Here is a 23813-nt window from a genome sequence, read left to right as displayed (position 1 = left end):
CCTCTTAAAAAAACAGCAAACCAGTAACAGTGCGCTAGAAACAAAACTTACCCTGTTAATGCCACAACAGGTAACATAAACGCACATAAAATAACTTTTCCCCCGTTGGTTTGGCTCATGAGCGGTCTGGTCCTGCTACAACAGAGTCCTCCTGTATTCAGAGATACAGAGTGGATAACGCAGAGGTCATGAACTCTCAATTTGTCTTTTCAAGTGCATCATTTCAATCATTACTGGCATCAAATGTACAGAGGCCAGGTGTTTCACCAGAACGCTGTGTATGCGTTCACCAGTGGAGGCCGTGTTTCAGGTGGTGGCTGAGTCATCACTGGAGCTGACGGTGTGTGCGTGGTCTCCTGCTGGGTGTCCTTCATCATCACCACTCTGCCCTTCAAACAGCTGACACCTAGACACGGGAGGCACTCTTTTACTATTTTATTATATATTATTTTGATATATTTCCAGACTTTGCTCTTCACTTAAGTGTTACACAGACAGTGAGATGAATTCAGGGCCACCTATAAAATGTTGGAATGTTGCAGGAAAATAATAAACTGCATGATTGCTGTTTTTAACCTGCAAAACAAATTGATTAGTTTGTTTTCAAACTTTTAGAAGAACTAGATACTCACAGTGTGCGAACCCTATTTCTTGTTCCTGGACTCTTTCCGGTGCCCTCCATTCCAAAGCCCAGCAGCACATCGTCTAGTGTCGAGTGGGCTCTGAAAAAAGAGAACACACTCAGACGGTAGATTCATTAACATGAGTCAGCGAGAGGTGTAAGAGTCTTCAACTGTAATCCTGGAATTGTTGTGTTTATGACGTCAAAAGCAAAGCAGATTGACTTCATTGAGACAGGCACAGCAGCTGTCCTCCACCTGTTGGTGTCCTCCAGTAAACTGTGACTTTGCTGTGACCCTGGAGACTCCCTGAGCTCTTCCTTCTGATCTGCAGCGGCTGTGTCGGCACCAAGCTCACCTGAGTGGACAAGCCCATCCAAGAAATTATTATTTTTTTTAAATTACATTTTTCTACTGGTTGTTGCTTAATATATAGTATATATATTTAAGAATTTAAAACAAGTGTGTCCGTTATTTGTTTTTTGAATGACATAATATTGTTGATAAGAACCCATAAATATGTTTAGTCAGGTTTTCATGTTAGGATTTTCATTCAATTGGTTCTCACCGCTCTGCGTGTTGCACCAGCCCTGCTCCTCCTCCTCAACATGCTCACCACCCTCCTCCTCCTCTTCCATGTGTTCTCCTCCCGTCTTGCCCTCCAGCTGTAGTCCTCTCTGCATTTCCTTGTGCTCCTCCTGTGGCCTGTGCTCCTCTTCATCCTCTTCATACACCCCCGGTACACTTTGACTGCATCCATCCTGCCTCTCTTCATTTTGCTCCCGTTCGGATGCTCCCTCTACCTCTCCTTCCTCTTCCTCTTCCTCGTCCACGTTGTCCTCCCCTTCTTCGGCACTGTGGACCATAGATATGGGAGATGCAGTATCTAACAGCTCTTCCTCCTGGCTGGCAGTGACAAAGCCCTCTGGACTGCTGGCAGATTCTAACTTAAAAGGGGGAGGCTGGAAAAGTGACAGGTAACAGCACGTATGAGTCGGGTGTCAATCCTCTTGGACATATATGCAAATGTGAAGTCATGTAGTATAGGTTGTTGTAGCTGGAGTGAACCTTTTGACACAGTTATCTGAAAACAGAACACCCCAACACTGTGCCTGTCCCCTGTTTTGTTTTCCTTATACACTAATGAACTGCAGATTATGAATTCAAACTGCGGGTTGTGTGAATATGATGATGACACGGTGCTAGTTGTTCCAATGCAGACGAGGGACACAGTTAATCAGTCTACATATAAACAAAATAAAGAATCAGGATGTTTAGATGAATGATCAGCCTGCTGAAACAGTGGACACGTTATTATTGATTAGGAAGCTTTTTTTGATTGGACTTGTAAGTTTTACAGCCAAAACAGAAAACACTCTTTTTAAAAAGGAGAAGCTTGTATCTGATCGGGAAATTGGATTCATAAGATATAAGCAAGAGAATTTTAGTTGTTTAACTTTGAATATGTGTCTGATGTATGGCCACCTGGGGTTAAGAACAAAAATAGACTCTTCAGAATTATAAAATATGGCCATTTAAATAATTGGTAAGAGTAAAAAAGAACGGGCATGTATAAAAGAAACCCAGGTGAAACAAAAAGCCAGACAAACTGTTTGATCCAGTGAATCCACCACCAGGAACACAGATAAAGTATTTGGTACCAAATGCAATAACTCTGCTAAATGTGTTAAAACCATTCACACTGCTTAGATGTTAGGTATTTTCTTCTTTACTGTTAATGTTGTGCTATTTATGCTATGTGTGGTGATCTACTATGATGTCTTCTAACTAACATGTGAAGCTGAAGGCAAATTTCCACATTTGTGGATGACAAATATTATTATGATTATTATTAAAAGGAGGCAGGTTGACACTTAGTTCCCCCGTTAGAATGGTTTTGGTCAAACCAGAGTCCTCTGAAGAGCCCACACTGGTGAATGAGATGAGTCACCTTTACTGAGCTGTCTCTTGCTGTGGTGAAACTCTCAGTCCTGCAGACGGGGGATTCTGGGAGATGGGCCTCTCTAATGCCTGGCATCACACACTGGCGTACGTCTGTCCAAACAACACACGAGCAGCAGGTATGTTACTTATGTTCTCCTTTACTAGAAGTTTTTTTTATAATTGTCCATCTGTGCGTTGTAGTCTCCTTTCTCCAGTAAGTTGACCTCTTAACCCTTGTGCATGCTTTCACAAAAGTTGGACTGATGTCCCCAGAGGACAAAATGTCCTCTTCTTAAAACTGCCGTAAAAAACTATATATTGATTTTATTTACAACTTTCCCAGAGTCAATATTTACTAACCAACATCAGTCCTGATAACTACTAAATATTCATTAATTTTCAGAATTCAGTTTACATAAACCATTTTTTTATATGAAGAACACAACAATTTAATTATTTTCTAAATGCTAATGTTTTTTTTGTTTTTTTTTTAAAGACTGGGATATACCAACAATTAGCAACAATGAATTTGATGCAATGCATCAAACACACATTACTGCAGTGATGCCCCTAGTGGAAGCCATAGGGTAAACATGAGAAAATGGCTAAATCTGGTAGGGAAACAGTAAAAAACACAATTTAGAGTTCATGATTTTATGCTGCACCCAATTCATATTTTCTGAAAAATAGTTAAAAAAATGTCATTAAAGCTCACATTGTGTGGTTTTACCTGGGCTGCGTGGGGTACTATAACAGGGCGTGGCTCTTCTGCTATCAGAGATACCGTGGAGTCTCCTCTCCTGAGGCTGAGCTGGAGAGTCTGTGATGCTGGAGAGCTCAGCCATCAGAGCCGCGTCTAACCGAGGCCTACACACACACACACACACACACACACACACACACACACACACACACACACACACACACACACACACACACACACACACACACACACACACACACAGATCAGCTTCTAAGGATAAATATTGCTCTGGGATGGAGCGTATAACCCTAACACACTATAATGTAGTTATAAACAGACACAAGGACATTTCTAAGTGTTTATTAATGTACTATATGTGTATAACACAGCAGCCTTGACCTATGGGTGTCCACAGGAGAAGTTATAGTTGACGAATACACCACATATATCATTTTACTATTTCATTATATTCTGTTCTAAATCTTTTATTAAATCGTTTATATGTTGCATATTACCGCTAAATACGGACACATGGATGTCTCTTCCTTAACTCTACTCTCAAGTTCTCTCATGCACTCTGTGTGAAGTACACCGTAAAGGGACAGTTTACATGTTGCTAACCGATGCTGCTATCTCCCATAGCACCACCAAGCTAGCTAACATCACAGCTGAGGAGGACACCATTATATTTACGACTCATGCTGTCAGGAGCACGAGCTTCATGTCCATGAGTGGATGCTGCCGTAGTTCCGTGGAATTCAAAGAGAATAGTTTCTACATGAAACTGCTCACAACAAAGTCTGAGGATCAACCGGGTCATTATTTCTGAGAAACCGAGTGTTATATAGTCCCATTATATCAACTGTCCCTTTAAATTCTGAAGGTATTGCCCCTCTGATTGAACTTTTATTTGGCCTCATCAAGCTGTAGATGAGCCAAAATTATAAAAAGTAATTCCACACACCCCACTTTACAACATGAAGCACACTGGTTCATGTCAGTGTCCTTACGTGTTAGTGTTGGCTGTATACTGAGCCTGTGTTCCACTGACATCAGGATCACTGTCCATTTTCTCATCACTGTTTGAGAAGCTCTCATATTCTGGGGGGGGGCAAACAGAGAAACTAAGTCACACTAGTCTGCAAACACAATTTTTCCCCGACACCTAATGTCAGGAAGTATCAATGACTTACTGGTGTTATGAGTTTCTGGCAGTAGACTCCCACTAGCTGCTGGCCTGCACACCTCTATTGTAATGTCTGCATGTTCTGGTGAACTGGACGTCTGGAGGAAAAATATAACACTCTGCATTTTGTGTCAAAGCAACAGAAGATCATTTGTGAATAATCATAGTATAGAGATATGTGAAAACCAATCATAAAAAAAGACTGAGTAAACCTGCTGCTTCTTCTCAGAGAGGATGTTAAGAAGGCTGCTGTCCAGAGCTGATCTGTACTGGCTCAGCTCCTCTGCTCCGTCATCAGCTCCCACCGGTCGGCTCCCTGTCATGTAGTGACTGGAGAGAAGGAAATGCAGCGGTCGGCCCTCCTCGTACTGCTGCAGCTGCTCGGCTGGATAGTGACTCATCCACAGAGCCAGCTCCTCCTGGCTCAGCAGTTCCCAATCCCTGCTCAGAAGCTGGGCCTCCAGGTTCTTTCCCCAACCATCTCCCCTGTGCGGATAGAGACTGTAACGCTTTGAATGCGGTCCGACAGCGGCGCTCAATCCTGAAAGATCTACGAAGGACGTAGAGGAGGATGAGCCAGATGAAGCACTAGAGGAGCCAGTGTGGCGATTGCGGGGAGCATCTCTGGGACAGTCCACTTCACCCTCCCCTCTGGGGTCCAGCTGGGGCTGGTTTTCCACTGTGTCTAGGCTCCTGTTGGCCTGCTGCAGCAGCTCCCTGGACACTTTGAGGTTCACCGCAATGGTGCTGATCTGCTGATCCATTGCTATTTTCAGGCCATCCAGCTGCTCCACTATCTCCCTGTCCGTGTACGGATCTGGTTCTTCCTCAACACTTACTGAGTCATACTCACAGAGCAGAGGAAGCATGCCTGCGTACGGGTAAACCTGGTGGAGCGTGGATTCTCCCTCCGTACGCTCATCTCTTTCTTCTCTCCTCAGCTCTGCCTTTGCTCCTCTATCCAGCTGTTTGTGCAGGTGGACATGTCTTTCTACAACATCTGCCTGGATCGTGACTGGTCTGATAGTTCTATTGACAACTGAAAGAGACAGAGGAATTTCATAATCAATTTGTGATGAATTAGGTGCCGGAAGCACACGCAGTAAACACAGGTTAACACATTTCAATTAATATTCAAAGTTACTGTGGGGAACTTTTTAGTGGTTATAATTCAGAGTTATTCTTAATGCTTGTCATCGGTGCAACCGGACTGGATTCCACTTGGCACCAGATGAAATCTTGCCGGTTAACCAGAAACTCCTTTAGCTCAGACTCCAGCGGAGAATCCAGCAAAGACCAGCTCATCCTCCTCAGGCCACCACTGGGAGCCAACAACAACACCACTCTGCTGGAGACCCAGGCCGTATTGCTCGGTCCGCTGGAGGGAAGGGAGGCCCAGGAGAACCAGAACCAGATATGCAGGTATCAGCCAGTACGATCCTGCTGCTGTAAAATGAAATGTTTTCTAAAGGGACTCTGCTTCTAGGGAACACTACCAAAAGTTCCTTGCAGTAGCTTTATTTTTTATCTTTTTCAGTACGCATGGGGACCCTTCAGTTTGTGTGTTGTGCTCTGTACCGCTCTGTACTGATTCCCCAACCATGGTCCTAAGCTGTGCTGATGTCTGGACCTCAGGCTCCAGATCTTGTTCACAAAGCCCACCAGTCATCCGTTCCTCCACGGAAAACCTCTGCAGCACACACACACAAACAAACAAACAAACGAGTCTATCATCCAAAACTTTCATTTCCAGGCTCAGAATGACTTCTCAGGATGCATACATGTGCATTCTAGAAATAGTCACTTGAAACAGTATGAACATTAATATGAGGGTGACGTTGCAAAGGCAGAGGCTCACCTCGAGGTCCTGCTGTAGGGTGTAGCAGATGCCCTGCAGGCTGCATGTGCGGTCCTGTGGGTGGTGCTGCAGGCCTCTCAGGACCACATCATAATAAGGCTGTGGAATGCTGCTGTCTACTGCCAGTGCCTGTCCTGCAGCCATCGCCTGTTTGATCCTGTCCAGGTCCACTGTGCCCCACGGTTCACAGTCTGTAAACAATGCATCAAGTGTTGGAGACCAACATTATTCCATTTGACCAAACTGTCTGTCACTTACTGGACATCCTCAAACTACAGGAAGTGCTTCCCTGCTGTCCACTCCTCCATCTTCAAACAGCTCATTCTCAGGTAACAGCTATTCTTATTTTTCAGGTGCTCATACAATAAAGGAAAATTATTCATATTATATTCCACTTCTGCCAATAGATCCCCCTTTAAATAACACACACTGTTCCTTTACAGTCCAGAACCGAGAAGCCAGGATGTGAGAGCTACCTGTGTAGAGTTCCTGGATCAGAGCACACAGACTGTAGATGTCGGCCTGCGTTGTGCACAGTCGTTGTTTAATGACCTCTGGAGCGGCCCATCTGTGGAGGCTGGGGGGCAGGTCTATGTGTGGGGGGGGTTTGACACAGGTTCTTTGACTGCTGGACACAAACACAAACGGATCATGATTATTGATTCACGGTATATTTACCAGTATTGAAGACTGTCTTTACCTAGTTAATATGTTTCCATTCACCTTGTCTTTACTGCATACCAGCAACCATTTGGCCCTGATAATAAACTATGTGGTATTATGTAACGCTATAAGTGTCAAGTAGTGGTGGAAGGTAACTAAGTACATTTACTAAAGTACTGTACTTAAATACAATGTTCAAGCTCTTGTACTTTACTTGAGTTTTATCCATTTTATGATGCTTCTACTCCACTACATTTCAGTTACAAATGACTTTGCAGATTTAGATTATTAGTGTGGAGTCTTGTTATATTAGCTTCACGTTTTCAGAAATGTTCGAGATTGCCAATATAAGTATGTTTTGATTTCAATACTTATGTACTTTTACTTAAGTGGGTTTTTGAATGAAGGACTTTTATTTGCAACAAAGTATTTCTACGCAGTGTTTTTGCTACTTTTACTTTAGTTAAAATCTGAGTACTTCTAGTGTCAAGCATCGATTTAGGTAGAGCCCATGGCTGTCAGAAATGAGTTACTCATACTGTAAACAGTGTACTTAAAAAAAAATCAGTCCTAACCAGGCTACTGACAACCATTTTCGTCTATCTTCTCAGATATTCACTTCAAACCTGTTCATCATGCAGGAAGTCTATTCTGTGCCCCCTTCATAGAGCACGGATTGAGCCTGGAGTTGGCCTGGGCCTTCCTACCTGGGGACCATGAAGCCTAAACCAGTCAGTTTGGCTACTGCCAACTTAGTGAGGACCACGCTGTGGGACGACAGGGCCCTCATCACCAGGCCTCCCCTGTGGATGTACTGCAGACCCTCACACACCTGCAACATCACCGACAGCAGCCACCTGTCCTGCAGCACTGGAAACTCTACACGCTGCAGTGGACAGGGAGAAGACCAGACAGACACAGACACAGACACACACACAGACACACACACACACACACACACACACACACACACACACACACACACACACACACACACACACACACACACACACACACACAATGTACAGTACTGTTTACTGTTTGAAAAGGGCAGCAATACAAGGCAACTTACACAACATACTATTTGCTTACCATTTAAAATTGAACGTATACAATAGTTAGCCTTCAGATAGTGATTAATCTGTCCATCTTCTGAGTATGTCCACTGGACAGGGACAATCCCTCATGGCTGTCACTACAAGTATTTGCGTGCCATTTCTATTTTTGCTGGACCGACTCTGGTCTCAAAAGACTAAAATGTATAAGTGTATGTGAATAAATGCCTACATTTATTTAAAAATGACATTCAATGGTGCATTTGGTTTGTTAATGGTTTGTGCTTTACGTACAAAATGCATTTATTTGGGACTCCATGTTTGTTTCTGTCACTTCTTTTAGTGAAGCAGGAGATGGAATGCCATTGCTAAAATCTACAAATGACACAAACTGCATCTCCAGGCTGGTGTAACTGTTTGAAACATGAATCATCATGTTTCTGGGACAGAAAGCCTTACATCGGAGACAACCTTATCCAACCTTTGGCTTGTAACCCTTTACATTTATGAAGTCAGTTCAGAAATGGACAGATTTTTTCTTCTCAGGTTGTCTGTTTTTCACAAGGAGAAAAGTCAAAAACAAAAAAAATAGCTTGAGCAGCAGATATCTATATCTATATATATAGATATCTATATATATATACTTTTAATCCATTTTCTTTCCTCTTAATGTAAAATTAGAATGGAAAACAGGGAATTTGGGAAAAAATAAAGCAGAATCTGAAAATAAATAAACTGATTCCTATGTCTCTATTTCTAAACTGTCTACATTTTTTTTTTTTTTTTTTTTTGAAAAGCCTACATGAATCTCATGAACTCTATGTGTCTGTCAGGAGTATAAAATAATCCTACAGGTGTGTCTTTTGTTACCCTGTTGTGCAGCAGGTTGTGCAGCGTACCGACGTCGACTGGTTCAAACACAAGACTGGTCCTCTGGAGGTCATCAGACAGACTCACCGCCATCAGCTGCAGCAGCTGTGGGTGGAACAGCTGGCTGACACACGCACACAACACACACACACACACACACACACACACACACACACACACACACACACACACACACACACACACACACACACACACACACACACACACACACACACACACACACACACACACACACACAAATTAAATGTTGGTCGATCAAGTTAGTCGTGAAATGAATGTTAGTTTGCCACAGCTGATGTGCTGCCTGATCCTGACTCCTGCTGGCTCCCCCAGACCGGCCTCAAGTCAGCTGGACTTGGTTGAAAGTGAGAGCATTGTTGTGGGAGGAAACTTTGGTGAGTGGACTCTGTTTCATAAAGTCTATGTAGAAGTTGCGATGCTCGAATCACATTTGAATTATGACACTGATCTATTTGACTGCAGAAAGGGCTTGATGCTCATGTTTAAGTAGAGAACAGTGCTTCAATCTGTTGGTTGATGCAATCGCCTGCAGTTATTTTGGTAAAGCAATATTACATCTGACAAATTTTTGTTCCTAAAAGGTTACTAGCAAGAGCTGCTTTGCTCAATTCTCTTTCGTCTTTGGACTGTGAGGTTAGGGTTAGCTGTTACCTTAGGTTACGGTTGTTACCTCAAATACAGATGGATATGCCAACAAGATATTAATTTAAAATATGATGTGTTCCAGGGCTGCACGGTGGTGTGGTGGATAGCACTGTCGCCTCACAGCAAGAGGGGCCCGGGTTCAGTTCCCCGGCTAGATGGCCTTCTGTGTGGAGTTTGCATGTTCTCCCCGTGTCAGCGTGGGTTCTCTCTGGGTTCTCTGGCTTCCTCCCACAGTCCAAAGACATGCAGCTTAGGTTAATTGATGACTCTAAATTGCCCGTAGGTGTGGATGTGAGTGTGAGTGGTTGTCTGTCTCTATGTGTCAGCCCTGTGATAGTCTGGTGACCTGTCCAGGTGAACCCTGCCTTCACCCAATGACAGCTGGGATCGGCTCCAGCCCCCCACGACCCTTAACAGAATAAGATAATGAATGAATGAATGAATGATGTATTCCAGCTTTGAATACATATATATTCCCTTATTTCTTGGAGCAATGGGTGGATCTTGGGTCAGTGTCGGTGGTGGTGATCTCAAAATATTCATACAAGCATAAACTTACTTTATAAATTCCACAAGTCAACAACCAAAGAAATGACTGAAGATGGAACCCCCTTGTTCTCTCTCACCTGCAGTAGTCTTGTTCCATAAGGAGCAGGTCCAGATAGGCTGTCTGACTGTCCCTCATTGTTTTTACTGTCACCCTGGAGCCCCTCCAGCTGTAACTGAAACACACCATTTGGTCTTCAATGTGACAAAATATCTCTGGCTTGAAGAACAGGTCTTTGCTTTTACATAATAAAAGTCCTGTCCAATTCCTGGTACTATTATTTTGTATCTGATTCCATTTGTCTCATGATGTTATTTAAGTGTGTAGATAAAACCACGTCAATGGTTTATCCTATTAGTCATTGGTATGAATGTGTGTGAGAATACTGACAGTCAGATTCTTGGTTTGTGTCGACACACTATTAATTCTGTGATTCTGGTGTGGCTCTAGTTGTTGTTCTGGTTGATGGTTCCGGTCTTACTTGGTCATGGAGGTCATAGAGCCACAGGAGAAGGAGAGCAGAGGTTCATCGTTAGCCTGGGTTAGATCACTGTCTCTGATCAGTGGGATAGATGCCGGCACAGCCAATGCCTGGGTCGGCTTGATAACACACACCTAGACAAACATACACAGGGAGAACCTTTTTATTAAAGTAAGACCCGCTTTCCCCCCCGAGCCACAGCCACCAAAAGTCTAAATAAGTTGGTTTCCATCATTTGACTAACTGAAACGTTCAGACACATTTGGGCCATAAGGAGAAAGCCGTGCAGCCGTTTTTTTCACGTTTAATTTGCTACAAACTGTGGCTGAAATTTATAGTGTCACTCCCAGCCAACACAGAGCACATACATAACAAATCAGCATCTACTAAATACTGTAAGAAGTGATTACCTTTCCAAAGCCTAAACAGTAAGCTGCTGTACAGGATGACTTGCTGTTTGTCCTCTTATTGAACTGCCTATCAACTCCACTGAAATTAGCAGAAACACACACAAAGTTGATTATACTTTCCACAACAAAAAACAGAGCTGTGTGAACATGACTCGAATTTCCTGATTTTCTTTTCATTTATGTTAGATAAGAACAGTATAATGTTTTTATAGGTGTCTGATCAAAGGGGTGATTGTCCACTATACCGTGATTTTATGCGATCCATCAGAGATGCAGGGTGTAACAAGACGGAGGTAGACGTGTGGGACGGGCTACAGGGTGTCACGGCCGGGCTCGGACACAGCTGTCCCATTGAGGACATGCAGCTCTCCAGGAAGTTTTGCATCTGATGAGATAGAAGTACTGGTGTAATTTAACATGTTGGAATTGCCGAGTCATCTTCACGTAACCGTGACAATGTTACAGGTTGGACCTAAAAATATTTCTGTATCACTTTCAACGCCACGAGTCTGAACTAAATGCTGTCAGATTAACGTGAAGGATGCAGCAGCACAAGCTTAAACAATGCAGACTTTTTTTAAAGTAACTCTTAATATAAGGAAAATCTGGAGGCCTGTGACTTGATATCCTTATCTACCACTGAATCCTTCACTTTTATGGATGTGTAATGCTCAATCACTGGAGTTCCTCTTTTATCAGTCCATATATTTTAAGTTAAGTCTTAAGCTGTTGTTTCAACTATGAATCTCACACTTCACCAGCAAATGGTGAGAGGACACGCTGCAAGCTAAATCACTGAACGGCTCACCCTGGCACGGCCTTCCTGCTTCACAGTCCTGACCCAGTCAAAGGGCGACCTGCCCTCCCAATCGTGGAGCCTCAGATCTCCTCCAGCATCCAGCAAGCTGCTCATCACTGAAGGGTTACAGGAGAGTACGCCCGCGTGCACTGGGGTGCTCCGGTCCTCACAGCGACTAGAAGAAAGTCGATTATATAATATATTTAATGCTATCTATTATTCTCTGTGTTGTAAAACGGTGAATGTTAACACACCAGAGGTGGGAAAAAGTCAGTGTTTTGTAAGTTCGGGGTCAGGTCCCAGGTCAAGGCCAACAAGTCAAGTCCTAGACTTTGCACCATTATGCATGCTTCACCAAATATAATGGCATTTCATTTTTTTTAACAGTAGTTAGTATATTCAATGACAGAAATAAACGCTTTTTGAAATTTGCATAACATTTTTGCCTTAAGCAGTGTGGAAAGAAAGGGGTATGACATGCAACAAGGGCCGGAATCAAACCAGAGTTGTTGCAGTTGACATGTGCTTTAACCATTTGGCTACAAAGGTGCTCTGTATTTATAAAATATACCTTATGTATTGAAGAATATTATTCCTGGGGCTAGGGTTGAGGTTTGATATTGTTTTATCAATACACAAACATACAGTCTACTCTGTCAGGATATTAGAGTGACGTTAAAAAGTGATGCTACTTTTACCTCACACAGATCTTTGGCTGAGTACGGACATCAGCTGGCAGGGTAGACATGAACCAGACAAAAGACAAACATTTAAATCTGGCCTATATTAGAAATCTACTAACTGATATGTTTTATGTGATGCTGTGCAGGTGTGCACTGCCAAACATCTGTGCCTTTTGGTCGCGCAAAGGGCTGCTGTTGGATATATTCAAAGTATATATGTTGTCAGAAATATTAAGAGTTAATATGTGGCGCACTTTTATATGACATCCCTTTAAATCTTTGGGTTTATAGTGGAATTAAGTCTTGAATGTCAGAAGGCTAGAGTCTGAGTCAAGACACAAGTCATTAGTGTTAAAGTCTAAATGATTCTATCATCATGAGCAGGACTTTAGAGGCAAAGTTTATGAGAATGCATAAGCTACAAGTATCCCTAGTGTGAGTTCCAGGCCCAGACTTACTGGTTGGGGTCAGCCCCGTGACACAGGAGCAGCTCCGTCACCTTTGCTTGGCCCGACAGAGCGGCACAGAACAGTGGAGTCTGACCCAAGTGATTCACACAGTCCACATCAACACCTGGAACAAGTCAGAAAACACTGTCACCAAGCGTCCCTTTATTTCAAGCGCTAGGTGTCTGATTTAAGATTAGGGTTGAATTCATCTTTATCTGCATGACGCCAACCTGGATGTATTACTGGTACAGTTACAAATACAATACTGGTGCTATGACAGCAACTGAGTGACATACCCTTATTCAGAAGTTTCTCCAACTTGGTGAGATTTCTCTCCAAAGTGTATTTGTGCAGTTGAGCGTGCAGGCCTCCAGTGGTAACAACACCCACGTGCACAGGGCAGGGGAATGGTAGGGCGTTCATCCTGTTTCTGGGGGACCCAGCTGTCAGTTACAGTGAGGACAGACTTGTTGAAGCCAGTTTGACTTTACTGATGCTGTTATACCTAGCATGTTTAGTGCAGGTCAAACACAGGTTGATCTCTATAATAATGCAATGAGAACCTTCGCCTCACAGCAAGAGGAAAATAATGTGTTACACTGTCAAATATTATTAAGAAGTACTTTTACTTAATATATTTTGAATCAACCCCTTTATTTGTTAATTTTATAATTTATTTCTAAAGTTAACTTTACTTGTGACATCATCTCTTTAGGATTTATTCTGTAAAATCCCACATACAAAGTTCCATAATGTTTTATATTTCTTGACTTTTTTAAAAATAATTTTCACATTATAAAAGTATTAGTATTACTAGTTTTCCTTAAGACATTTCTCTTTATCCGTATAATTTGGCAAATTAGCAAAACTGCTAATAACATGCTAGCTAACATAACTATTTTTTCATGAAAAGTTAGCTTCTGAAAGTGACACACTGTAAACTAAATAACTCCTGACGACACTCAAAGTGTATTTGTACCATAAAGATGCCTGATAAGCAATATTGAGTAGTAAAATCAAGACTCACATACAGGTAAAAGATGTGTTTAGTTTCTTATAGCTGTGCTTTTTAATGGCGGAGGGACCAGGTGTCTGACCCGCCTGGTCACCTGACACTTGTCAATCATTCCTCTCAGCCAATCAGAGACTCTAGTTCCATTGCGATGATAAAAGAGCAAACAGAAACCCAGCAGAATTTAATTTAACACTGTATGATATTTGCTACTGTGGCAAAACAATATATATAAAATGTATGGAGGTGGTTGTGTTGAGGTGAGAGCAGGGCATACTAGTTTTTGTTTCCTGTTTGTGTTGTGGGCGTATATCTGCTCCTCCGGGATGGGTTAAATGCAGAGAAATAATTTCCCCATTGTGGGACTAATAAAGGATTGATTATTATTATTATTATTATTTGTTCAAAAAGTTCAAAATTACTGGGAGATAACTTATCTCCCAGTTTTTTTTTTTTTATCTCTTTTTTTTCTTTTATCTTTTTCTTTTCTTTTATCTCAGATAACTTTCTTCCATCCTTTCTTTAAAAAAAATAAAAAAAATAATTAACGTTAACATCCGCCATCTTGTTTGCAGCTCGCCGAAGAGCACTGGCGCACACTCACGCATAGGTGGCGGTAGTGAGCCTTAACGCTCGTTGCGCTCTGCGCCATTAAACGGAGAGAAGAAGAAGAGTCGGTGGAGTTGACAGCCAGCGTGTTGTGACCGCTGAGAACAACATCAACATACATGGCGAGAAAAAAGGAAACGATGTCCCCGTCGTGTTTCTAAGATGCTTATAACGTTGTGCTACGTCTATCTCTGGGTGCGCTTCCACAAGTGCTACTCGGTGCTGATACGAAACAGCCTGTCACGACTAAGCAGCGGCAGCGGCAGCTTCAGCTTCGGAGTCTGCTCCTCCAGCTCGGCAGCGGGACCGGCCACAGGGTCGCTGACCGGGGGCCGGCAACCCGGTCCGCCTCCGACCGAGGACAACGTCTTCCTCCAGCTGGGAGACAAGGCCGTCTATGTCACGGAGCCCCAGGTTGGATACTTTAGCTAGCTTGAAATGAAATGCTATTGCAAACAGTCAGCTTTGAATGGATACTTCCTGGGCCTGTCACTGCCTTGTTTACATTTCTCATCTAGACTAATAAAGGATTATCTTATCTTATCTTATCTTACTCAGAACCACAGTGGTGCTAAACATTAGCATTTACCCTAGACTAGAAATACTCTGTTGCAAGTACAAGCTATGCATTCAAAACTTTACTAAAGTCAATGTACACAATATCAGCATTACATTATACTTAAAGTACTCTACTTTAGTATTAGCTGTGATTAAGAAAAAGGAAAACAAATCAGCAGTGTTTGATTGTTGACTTAATGTAAACAGAACCAGGTTTCCATACTTAGTCCTCATTTTTTAGACTAATCTTGGACTTTTGACTTACTTGAAACTTCACTGCTTAGAGACCTAACTTGATATGAGCCTGGGTGTCTCTGTGTCACTGTCTACATGACTTGATGTCATTCTGTGCCTTATCGGTCAAAGCATTTTAGACGCCTCCCTGTCACTAACTACTAATAATTGTGTAACAGCCTTGTAGTGTTTGGAGTTATTCTTCTTTGTGCTGTCTGTGCTGTCCCCAGGCATGTGACGACCTCAGCAAATGGACCGTGCTGTTGGGGTCCTCTCTGGTTTGCAGGCCCCGAATAGAGAACATTTCATTCATCATAGAAGCTACGGGACACAGAGTGGGCTACCATTCTCTTCACACGTCCAATAAGAAAGTAGGCACCAAACACATTGTCTAACAAGTAATATCCCTTAAGAACACCATTCTTATTTAGTAAATATGATTTATTTTGCCCCAACACCCAACTTCATTATTCCCGAGTCCCATTAATCTATAGTTTGTATCTTTTATATTCTATGTCAATTTTCCCTTTTTTTAAATTTATGACAGTTGTTTAAATACAAATTGTATATATTTTTTGATAAACTGTGTGTAAATAAAAATAAGGCATATGTACCTTTGCACCTCCTTAACTTGACCTATTAAGACACAGTAATATTGTGTGTATTACCTGTTTAGGTTATTGTAAATTATATATAATATCTACTTGTACCAGGGAAACTGTCTGTTACATCCTTAGACTTAACTTTAAGATATTGGCCCAATCCCAATCTCCACACTCACAGACTCACAGACTTTGGTTTAGGGCTGTCCCACTGTCAAATCATCAAGTGTTTAAGGGCTCTCTCATGGCCATTTTGAGCCCTTTATGAACACTTTCAGCAGGTCTGCATTTCTGCAGACTTTGCCTCAGGGAAATACCCAAATTTCATCGCATTATGACGTTAAACACAGGGTTACCAGTGGAAGCCTGATATATAAACAAGGTAAACAAAAGGATGGCAAACGTGTTCAGCCTAGAATATCACATTTACAGAAAACATTAGGGATTAAAGATGGTACAAAAAAAACATTTAATCAGAGGAAACAGTAGTTTTGTTATTGAAGCTGTTTGACAAAAAAAGTAATTATGGATTATTTGACAAATAACAGTCATCTCGTGGGGAAAAAGCCTGGAAGTAATTAAAATACGGGAGTAAAAAATAGAAAGTAAATACCCACAATTGTAGGTATCATAATATGAAGTTGTCCTGGTAACATCATATTTTGAAGCAAAGTGCTGTCCTGTTCTTAGTTACATTATTTCGGGCCATTACAGTGTCTCACACTCAACCATTTCAAAGGTGATGTCAGATAAGTCCCTGAAGGTTCAGTGTTTAAGGCTTAGGGGGGACATTGGAATTGGGCTAAAAAGTTGTGCTGAGCTTTTCAGTTTAAAAAAAAAAATCACAGTGCTTGTTGCACCCCCTAGTGGCCAAACACTTCCAACCTTTTTTACAGAATTTCAGAATCAAAACTACACAATGTTACAGCACAGTTAATCTAGTCATTTAATATTTATACAGCAACGCAACCTGTTGGTTAAATGCCATCAAAACTTAGCAGAGCTGTTTGATGTTCACTTATGAACAGGCCTTCCATATTTAGTAACAATTGCACGATGCATTCAAGAGTTATGACAGCGCTCTACGACTAACTGCCCACATGGTGATGTTGACATGATTGCATATGTTGAGCACACGCAGAGGGAGAACCTGTGTGCCAGCGACAAATACGCAAAACTGATCTTTATACTCAATATTATGTCCATGCATCCCCTGCCTGCTTTCCTCCATAGCATGATTAAGTGATACCATTTATTTATTTAAAAACACTGAATCAACTCTGGAAAGGTGATTGTTTTTTTTAGCATGTTGGGTTTTTATTTAAAAATGTATAAACCACTAACGACATACTTTGCTCATGAGCATCCCTGGGATTTTGCGGCATTTTGTTACACTACTCTCCTTTTTGATGCGCTCCCTCTCCCTTCTACTTCTCTGTTTCTACTTTTCTTTCTCCAGTGCTGTCCAGTTTATGCGCTGACTGAATGTTGTGCTGCCATGTTTTCTCTTTGATTTACCCATTTCACTTCACTTTTTTAACACTGGCATGAACGGTCCAACCTTATCATCTGACCCCTGTAGCCTAAGAGCCTGTAGCTACCTGCTGACCTGTTGATTTCTGTGTCCATTTGTTTTTATGATGCACCAGTGGCTTCCTGATTGTAGCAATCAAAAGTATTTCTTAATTATTATATAAATTAATATAATTTTGGTGTTAAACTGTGCATTAATTCTGACGTCACATGTTTGCATATATTACTTATTTACCTATGTTATCTACACATATATATTTTCTCCATTTTACCATTTTCTAATTCTCCAAACTGCTACTGTCAGAAAACCAGTGCATAACATTATAATTTTGCTACTGAGAGTGTTGAAAGATCTTGTTAATGTGGGAAGCATCGGTAATAACTCTGTCCTCTTAATTTCACTGTGTTCCCTCTGAGGAGTTCTTCCACGTTGCTCGTTTGAATGTAATCATCCTTGGACAAATATTTCTACTCTTTTGTTACGATTTCACATTTGAAGTTGGTATTAGTTTCCTAAAGTCATATTTTAATTGAATTCCCTCAGTGCACCTCTTCCACTGTTTCTTGTAAGAACAATATCGTACAATACAAATTATATTTTAGTAACCTATTAACCCACAATAGTGCACCATTACTACATACTATTTTATAGTCTGTATACACAGAGTTGAAACTAGTTGCTTGGTACACCTATATAAATCTATTACAGCATTAAAGTCCTTTTTTTTTTTTTTTTTTTTTTTTTTAAAGGTTTGTCATATTTAGGTTATTTTCGGACTGTTCTAGAGGTGTTTATTCGTCTTCTAACCTATATTCAAATATCATATTTCATTAGTATTACTTAAAGTACAATCCAGATTTAATATTATTGATCTTCTAATTATAAATGTATCTTTAGTGGGTTTGACAATTGCATCTAAATAAATGTTACTATAGTAATCCTACTCATGGTTTAGCAAACAGCTCTCATGCATTTCCTCATCAGTGTTATTTCTCCACCATGTAGCCGCCTGGTTGTTCGGTTAGTGAGGCAGACATGATGAACTCTATTGGATCAGTCGTGGGTGTCAGCTTACCAGTGATGTGTGTTGTGTGCAGGTGCTGAAGTGGTCTGACTACTGCCTCCCTCTGGCCCGTAGCCCCGGCCAGCCCTTCAGGGCCGTGGCTCAGGCCAGTGTGGACAACTTCAGTCGGCTGGGGGTGGCTTTTATCGAAGATCGCCTTCAGCTGGACAATGGACTGACACCGTCAAAGATAATCCGTGTGTTGCCCTCAGTTACATTTCATATTTCCCCATATTATAAACACCTCAGAACAGCTTACTGATGTGGTGATTTATCTCTTTCAATACTCATTTCATTTTTAATGAGCTATGCATCATCTTTTTTGTAAAGTCACCGTCTAAGGCCCACAGAATAAAAAATAAACCAGAATATGGCATGAGCATATTTCTAATAAATTGCACTGTGCATTGTACATCCTTGTGTAAACACTAGATGTCGGCAAAAGTTTGTGAAATGTTCTTTGTTAACTTTGTTAAATTTTACCATTTGTGTTTAATATATCTTAATATCACATTTTACATTTACATTTGCATTATAATCTTCAAGCGGACCCTTTATTGGCCCGTGACTCCTTATGCTTTATTTATGACCCACAAACAGAGAAGTTTGTTCATCCCCACTTAATTGGTGAACAGCTTTTAGCAGCTGAAGTGACAGATATTTATCTCAAGTTTCAGTGGAAACTTGACTATTGGACTTTCATTCATCATGACTGCAAATACGTGCTAAAGCTCTCTGCCGACTTTGTAACTCAGCTTAGCTTGTAAACACAAATACATGTAATATATTTTTATTTTACTAAATGGCTGTCACCAGATCGCACGTTATTTTACATTTTTATGACCTTCCCACAGCTGTCCTCCTCCAAGAATCCACCCTCAGCGAGCTCCTGGAGAAGCAGACACTACCATGTCTCTGTGAAGCACGAACTGGAGAGGGCATTGCTGAGCCTTTGCCACGTCACCTATCGGCCGATCGCCATCACCCATCGTGCCGCAAAGGCAGCCTCCTCCTCACCCCGGAGCTCAAGAGGAGGTTGGAGGAGCGGCGAGGGTCGGAGCCACTTTGCGGCACAAAGGATCCGGGACCCGTTTGCGACTCTGCGGACCGCTCCTTGGGGAACCATCAACACATGGAGGGCCACAGGCACCACCTCCATCTGTCCAGCTGCCACGAGTGCTTGGAGCTGGAGAACAGCACCATCCTCTCAGTCAAGTATGCTTCGGCTGATAACATTCCAGACCTTCCCGATGACAACTCAGCAGGGCCGGACAGTGGAGATGAGACTCTGGATGACGTCGAGCACGATGACAAAGGGTGTTCTGGGCAGAGTGGTGGACTGGACTGTAACAGCAAGCCGCCAAATGTTCTGCTGTTCACCGGAGGCTGCCAGGAGCGTTTTCAGTTAGTCCGGCAGGTTTTATCAGAGTGTGTAAACATGGAAGACAACATCATATATCCCCTCCAACCACAGCAGGCTCTCAGCGACCCGTGGCTGGACAACGCCAAGCTCCTCGTCCTGGCAGAGGAGGAGCCCCTGACCCCCCAGCTCCAGACCCGTTTTCTCACCTACCTGAGCCAGGGGGGCAGGGTGCTGGGGCTGGCCTCCACCCTGTGCCCGGCGGGCCTCTGCCTGGAGGCCAGGGAGGGGCAACGCGGCCGGGTCGGCAGGCTGAGCTTCACGAGGGAGGACAGCACAGAGCTGGAGCTAAGCGTGTTGTCAAGTGGCAAGGTCTACGTCAGGGATGCACAGGGAGGAGGGGAGGTGGAGCTTTGGGGGGAGCTAAAAGGGGACGTCCCCCATCAGAAGGACATGGTTGTAGTCAGGGTGACCCATGGAGAGGACGGTGGGGAGGCTGTCCTCTGTCAGGTAAAGACACGTGACATTGCTGAAGGTGGTGATTGTAGTAGTTTGCATGGCTGAATCTTGTTTTTAATGTTTCCTCGCTTCAGCGTTTTATTCGTCTCATACTCAAACAGCTCAGGGGACACTTTTTTTTTTTAGGTGCACCTGTTAATCTTTTTATGCAATCCAATACAACAGCTTCGCCATGCATTCATACCATTATGAAGATAGTAATGTTCATTGACAACTCTAGGGAGGTAAATGTGTGGTTATAGTAGTCAGTGGAGATGCACTGGAATGCATGACAGGGGGTAATATTAGAAACACATTTGAACATGCTGCGGTCCAGTACAACTAAAAACTTACCCCCTCATGAGCATTATTATCAGAACGTCTCAGCCAGTAGGAGGCTGCCTGATATTCCTCTACCAGTCCTGGGTATAAACCAGCAACCCACAGTTCCTGGTTCAGATATAACACCACGTCACCAAAGGGTTAATGTTGTGGGCCAGCATTGCTATCATGCTTGCCACTACTTCCACAGACTCACTGGTGTTGAGGTGAATTGGAACATAACCTTGTCGGCGTCACTCAGTCCGCTTGACAGTCTAGTCAGACACCTGACCTCTGTCCTCACCACTACTCCCCGTATCGTCCTTTGTTTTAGAGCTGCATCAATTAATAGATTAGTCGTCAACTATGAATCTAATCAAAAACAATTTAGATAGTTGATAAATCAGTTTGAGATATTTAAAAAACAGCTTCTTAAATCTGAATATTTTCTTGTTTCTCTACTCCTCTTTGACAGTATACTGATTGTATTTGAGTTGTGGTCAAAACAAGACGGTTAAGGACGTCATTTTGGCTGATATTTGCAATAGAAAAATCCTTTTGGGACAGTCTGTTAAGTAAGTCTAAGTCTCAAAGCCTGTCAGACATGTTTTACGTTCCCTGTCTGCAGGCCCACCTGGAAATTGCTCCAGACCCCCAGAATTTGACGACCAAAGGCTTCGATGAACTGAAAGTCAGCAACACGCTGCGTTATGAAGTCTTGACGGAGATCCTCACCTCTCTGGGCCTCAGCTGTGAGCTGAACCAGGCTCCAGCCTCAAGCCCGGTCCACCTGCTGGCCACCTCTCAGGTAAGACCCCTGCTGCTCTTCTGTCGGTACGTTGGCAGGCCACAGGATTAAGATAAGGTCATGTCAAAACCGACAGTTTGTCCTTATAACAAGGCCCGGTATTCTCTGCAACATCAAGTACATAGACGAAAGTAGGAAATAAGAGTATTCTGTGTCTATCAGTGTTTTCAAGAATGTAAAAACACAGTTATCCATCATCTTCATTATCCATCATCTATTCATTCATCTACTTATTCATTCATACATTTACATGCGCACACACACACACACACACACACACGCACACGCACACCACATTGTTTTTGTTAAAGTTAATTGTATGAGCTGCAGCACAGATACTCCGGCACACTACGCATGTGGAAACAATTTTGCCTCCTTAATGTATGCAAATGTATGAGCATATATGGAGCAGGCCCACAGCAGGTCTGTGTACAGAGGGCCAGTACAAACACCAGGGCAGTAATCAGTCTTTGATCAGCCATCACAGTGAATGATCGCAGCGACTGACGCTCAGTTTGGGTACCATACGGTTAGATTCTTGGAAAAACATTTCACCCTACACGGTCACCTTATCCTGAAGATATATCTATTGACTGCGGTCTGATTAATAAAAAAGCTCAAAGAAAATATTTGGAATGATTGAAAAAAAAAAAAGGCATTTGAAATGTGTAGGTATTCTGCAAATTAAGACAATAACCACAAACAAACTGATCGAGGCAGCAGTAGACTAGCGACTCTTATGTACTGCAAGGTAAAATTACTATTATTTTCAAAGGAGTCTGGAGCCTTTGAAGAGAGCATAGATGGATATAACATCCTCAGTTCAGAAAGGGCTGTCTGACTGCAAGAGAATGCGGTGAGAACATTCTTAATATTGCATACACTTAAACTGATATTGATTTTTTAAGGTGTGTAAAATATGTCAACAGCAGTACATTGTACCTCATACAACCCCACTTCAAAACATCAAAACTATTCCTTGAAAATAGCCAAAAAAAAGTTGTCTCTCCTTTGAAGCTGCACTGGCATAAAAAAAGGTGCATAGTCACTGAAGATTTTAAGTTTCTACATCACTTGTTGTCTCATGTTGGACTGCGATTTATTTCCAAACTAGTGATGTCACAAAAATCCTGCTGTACTGTAAATCTAGGTATTAGACTGAGATTTAAGGTAAGCACAGAGAAACGGTCTCCCCTTCAGCGCCTGAATACAACAACAAACAATTAAATATCACAAGCACCAACATCATTCTACCCAGTCAAGGTCCTACTCTTTTAAAGAAAAAAATGTACTTTTGATGTGTGTGTGTTCATCATGGAGAATCGCATACTGTTTCTTTTTAATTTTAGCGCATACTGCAGCTACCCTCACGAAGTACACACTATTGCATGCAGTATGAATTCAATTGGGACATACTACTTTTTCATAACATTGCACCTTAAACTTTGACCCTCTTGCTCATACATCTGCTGCGCAGAGCATCGTGGGTCAGAATAGAGGGGAAAAGCTTGTTTACCTACTGAAGTAGAATATCCTGGTAATTTTTGGCATGCTACATTTGACATACTATGTATTGGGAGTGACACACCAAATCTTTTTTCTGGCATACTAAATAGTACCATAGTGTGGGTGTTGGAACGCACAGCTCGTTTTGATGACACATGTCCTTGAGAAGAACCACTAGGGGGAGTTGGAGCTCCGGGATTGCTGAGAAACAGAAATCGAGCTCAAGAGTCCTTCTTCAAAGCGGCTCTGGTCACATTTTCTAATGCGACCTTTAGTTCCACTGGCTGGTATCAATGAGGCAAGGTGTCCTACTTGGACACTCCCTTAAGAAAGAAAATAGTATTACATTAATATTGGCAGTAGTTGCTTTAGTATTGTAGTCGTTTTTGTCTTCATTGTTGTATATTTGGATTGCTGTGTGACCTTTAACCCTGCTAACCCCCCCCCACAGTCCCAACAAGCAGGCTTATGGAAATTGGGGGCTGCAGAATCGTTTCCAGATTGTTGGGAGGTTGAGGAGGAGAGCTGTGAACCTCAGCATGTCTGTAGAGCGACCTCTCTGCTCCTGGTGCACTACACAGGGATCGGTTCCAGTAGCTCCTATTCAGTACTGAAGTTGTTTTTGTCCTTTGGTGTTTTGGTCTTGGGTATGAGTGTTGGAGGTTTCCATTAGTGCTTGTTGTCAGGCATTGCTGCTCGTTGGAAGCTCTTCGCCTGAATAAGTAGCATTTCACAGTTTCCTTCCCATTCCTT

General features: G+C 42.3%; 2 protein-coding genes across 4 annotated transcripts in view; one reads left to right on the top strand and one right to left on the bottom strand.

Moving 5' to 3' along the window:
• Positions 1 to 105: 105 nt before the first annotated feature.
• On the bottom strand, positions 106 to 13378 carry LOC129113089 (uncharacterized). The gene is made up of 19 exons (XM_054625228.1): positions 13252 to 13378; positions 12965 to 13079; positions 11833 to 11998; positions 10615 to 10748; positions 10213 to 10327; positions 8900 to 9004; positions 7682 to 7860; positions 6788 to 6939; positions 6312 to 6502; positions 6032 to 6143; positions 4666 to 5492; positions 4461 to 4551; positions 4278 to 4368; positions 3295 to 3431; positions 2572 to 2675; positions 1189 to 1582; positions 879 to 978; positions 633 to 722; positions 106 to 406 (listed from the first exon to the last, which is right to left on the bottom strand). Exons 1-19 carry the CDS (start codon positions 13376 to 13378, stop codon positions 307 to 309), a joined length of 3330 nt encoding a protein of 1109 aa, XP_054481203.1. The 3' UTR covers positions 106 to 306.
• Positions 13379 to 14726: 1348 nt separating this feature from the next.
• The window catches only part of hlcs (holocarboxylase synthetase (biotin-(proprionyl-CoA-carboxylase (ATP-hydrolysing)) ligase)), a 32950-nt gene continuing 23863 nt past the window's right edge, over positions 14727 to 23813 (top strand). For 2 of the 3 annotated variants that reach the window (XM_054625756.1, XM_054625758.1), the window contains exons 1-5: positions 14727 to 14990; positions 15599 to 15739; positions 18602 to 18764; positions 19422 to 20437; positions 21375 to 21554. In XM_054625756.1, the coding sequence (XP_054481731.1) occupies positions 14739 to 14990; positions 15599 to 15739; positions 18602 to 18764; positions 19422 to 20437; positions 21375 to 21554 (1752 nt within the window). In that variant the 5' untranslated portion in view covers positions 14727 to 14738. The remainder of the gene's footprint in view (positions 14991 to 15598; positions 15740 to 18601; positions 18765 to 19421; positions 20438 to 21374; positions 21555 to 23813) is intronic. The other variant, XM_054625757.1, reaches the window with a different exon arrangement.

The sequence above is a fragment of the Anoplopoma fimbria genome, chromosome 24, assembly GCF_027596085.1.
Source record: "Anoplopoma fimbria isolate UVic2021 breed Golden Eagle Sablefish chromosome 24, Afim_UVic_2022, whole genome shotgun sequence".
In the NCBI taxonomy this organism is placed as follows: domain Eukaryota; kingdom Metazoa; phylum Chordata; class Actinopteri; order Perciformes; family Anoplopomatidae; genus Anoplopoma; species Anoplopoma fimbria.
The sequence above is the reverse complement of the archived record's forward strand: the minus strand, read 5'-3'. Positions and strand labels throughout refer to the sequence as shown.

Coding starts and splice junctions, on each gene's coding strand:
- LOC129113089 (XM_054625228.1), bottom strand. CDS start 13,378: ATGAACGCCCTACCATTCCCCTGCCCTGTGCACGTGGGTGTTGTTACC. Junction 10,749..11,832: donor AGCAGGAAGGCCGTGCCAGG/GTGAGCCGTTCA, acceptor ATGTTTGTCTAG/GTGTGTGTTATCAAGCCGAC. Junction 723..878: donor TTACTGGAGGACACCAACAG/GTGGAGGACAGC, acceptor CTCTTTTTTCAG/AGCCCACTCGACACTAGACG.